Source organism: Apaloderma vittatum, unplaced genomic scaffold, assembly GCF_000703405.1.
Source record: "Apaloderma vittatum isolate BGI_N311 unplaced genomic scaffold, ASM70340v1 scaffold7931, whole genome shotgun sequence".
NCBI lineage: Eukaryota > Metazoa > Chordata > Aves > Trogoniformes > Trogonidae > Apaloderma > Apaloderma vittatum.
The window spans coordinates 59,536-59,859 of record NW_009698538.1 but is presented as its reverse complement, the minus strand read 5'-3'; the positions used below and the strand labels follow the sequence as shown (position 1 = coordinate 59,859).

Here is a 324-nt window from a genome sequence, read left to right as displayed (position 1 = left end):
GCTGAACCATGCTCAGTTGTAGCATATTGATTTACACTGTTTTGCCCCATCTTGCCCTTCGTTTCAGTTACTACATGCTGGAAAACAGACCTCGCAATATATATGGGATGGTTTGCTACTCGTGCTTGTTGGCGCCTCCTAACACCAAGGAGTGTAAGTATTCTGCAGTTTCTGTGAATTTCATCTGGTTTGGACTTGGAATCATCTGGAAGCTCAGTATGAAGTCTTTCAGCCAGGATTGTTATGTTCAAACAATAAATCCATTGCCAGTAAAGCAATTTCTGCTTCCAACTAGCCTTGCCAACAAAGGGAGCAAATGCTGAA

General features: G+C 42.6%; 1 protein-coding gene across 2 annotated transcripts in view; it reads left to right on the top strand.

The window, feature by feature from the left end:
- Positions 1-324, top strand: part of EDAR (ectodysplasin A receptor) — a 23,123-nt gene that overhangs the window by 7,011 nt on the left and 15,788 nt on the right. For both annotated transcript variants that reach the window (XM_009878062.1, XM_009878063.1), the window contains exon 4: positions 68-153. In XM_009878062.1, coding sequence (XP_009876364.1) covers positions 68-153 — 86 coding nt within the window. The remainder of the gene's footprint in view (positions 1-67; positions 154-324) is intronic.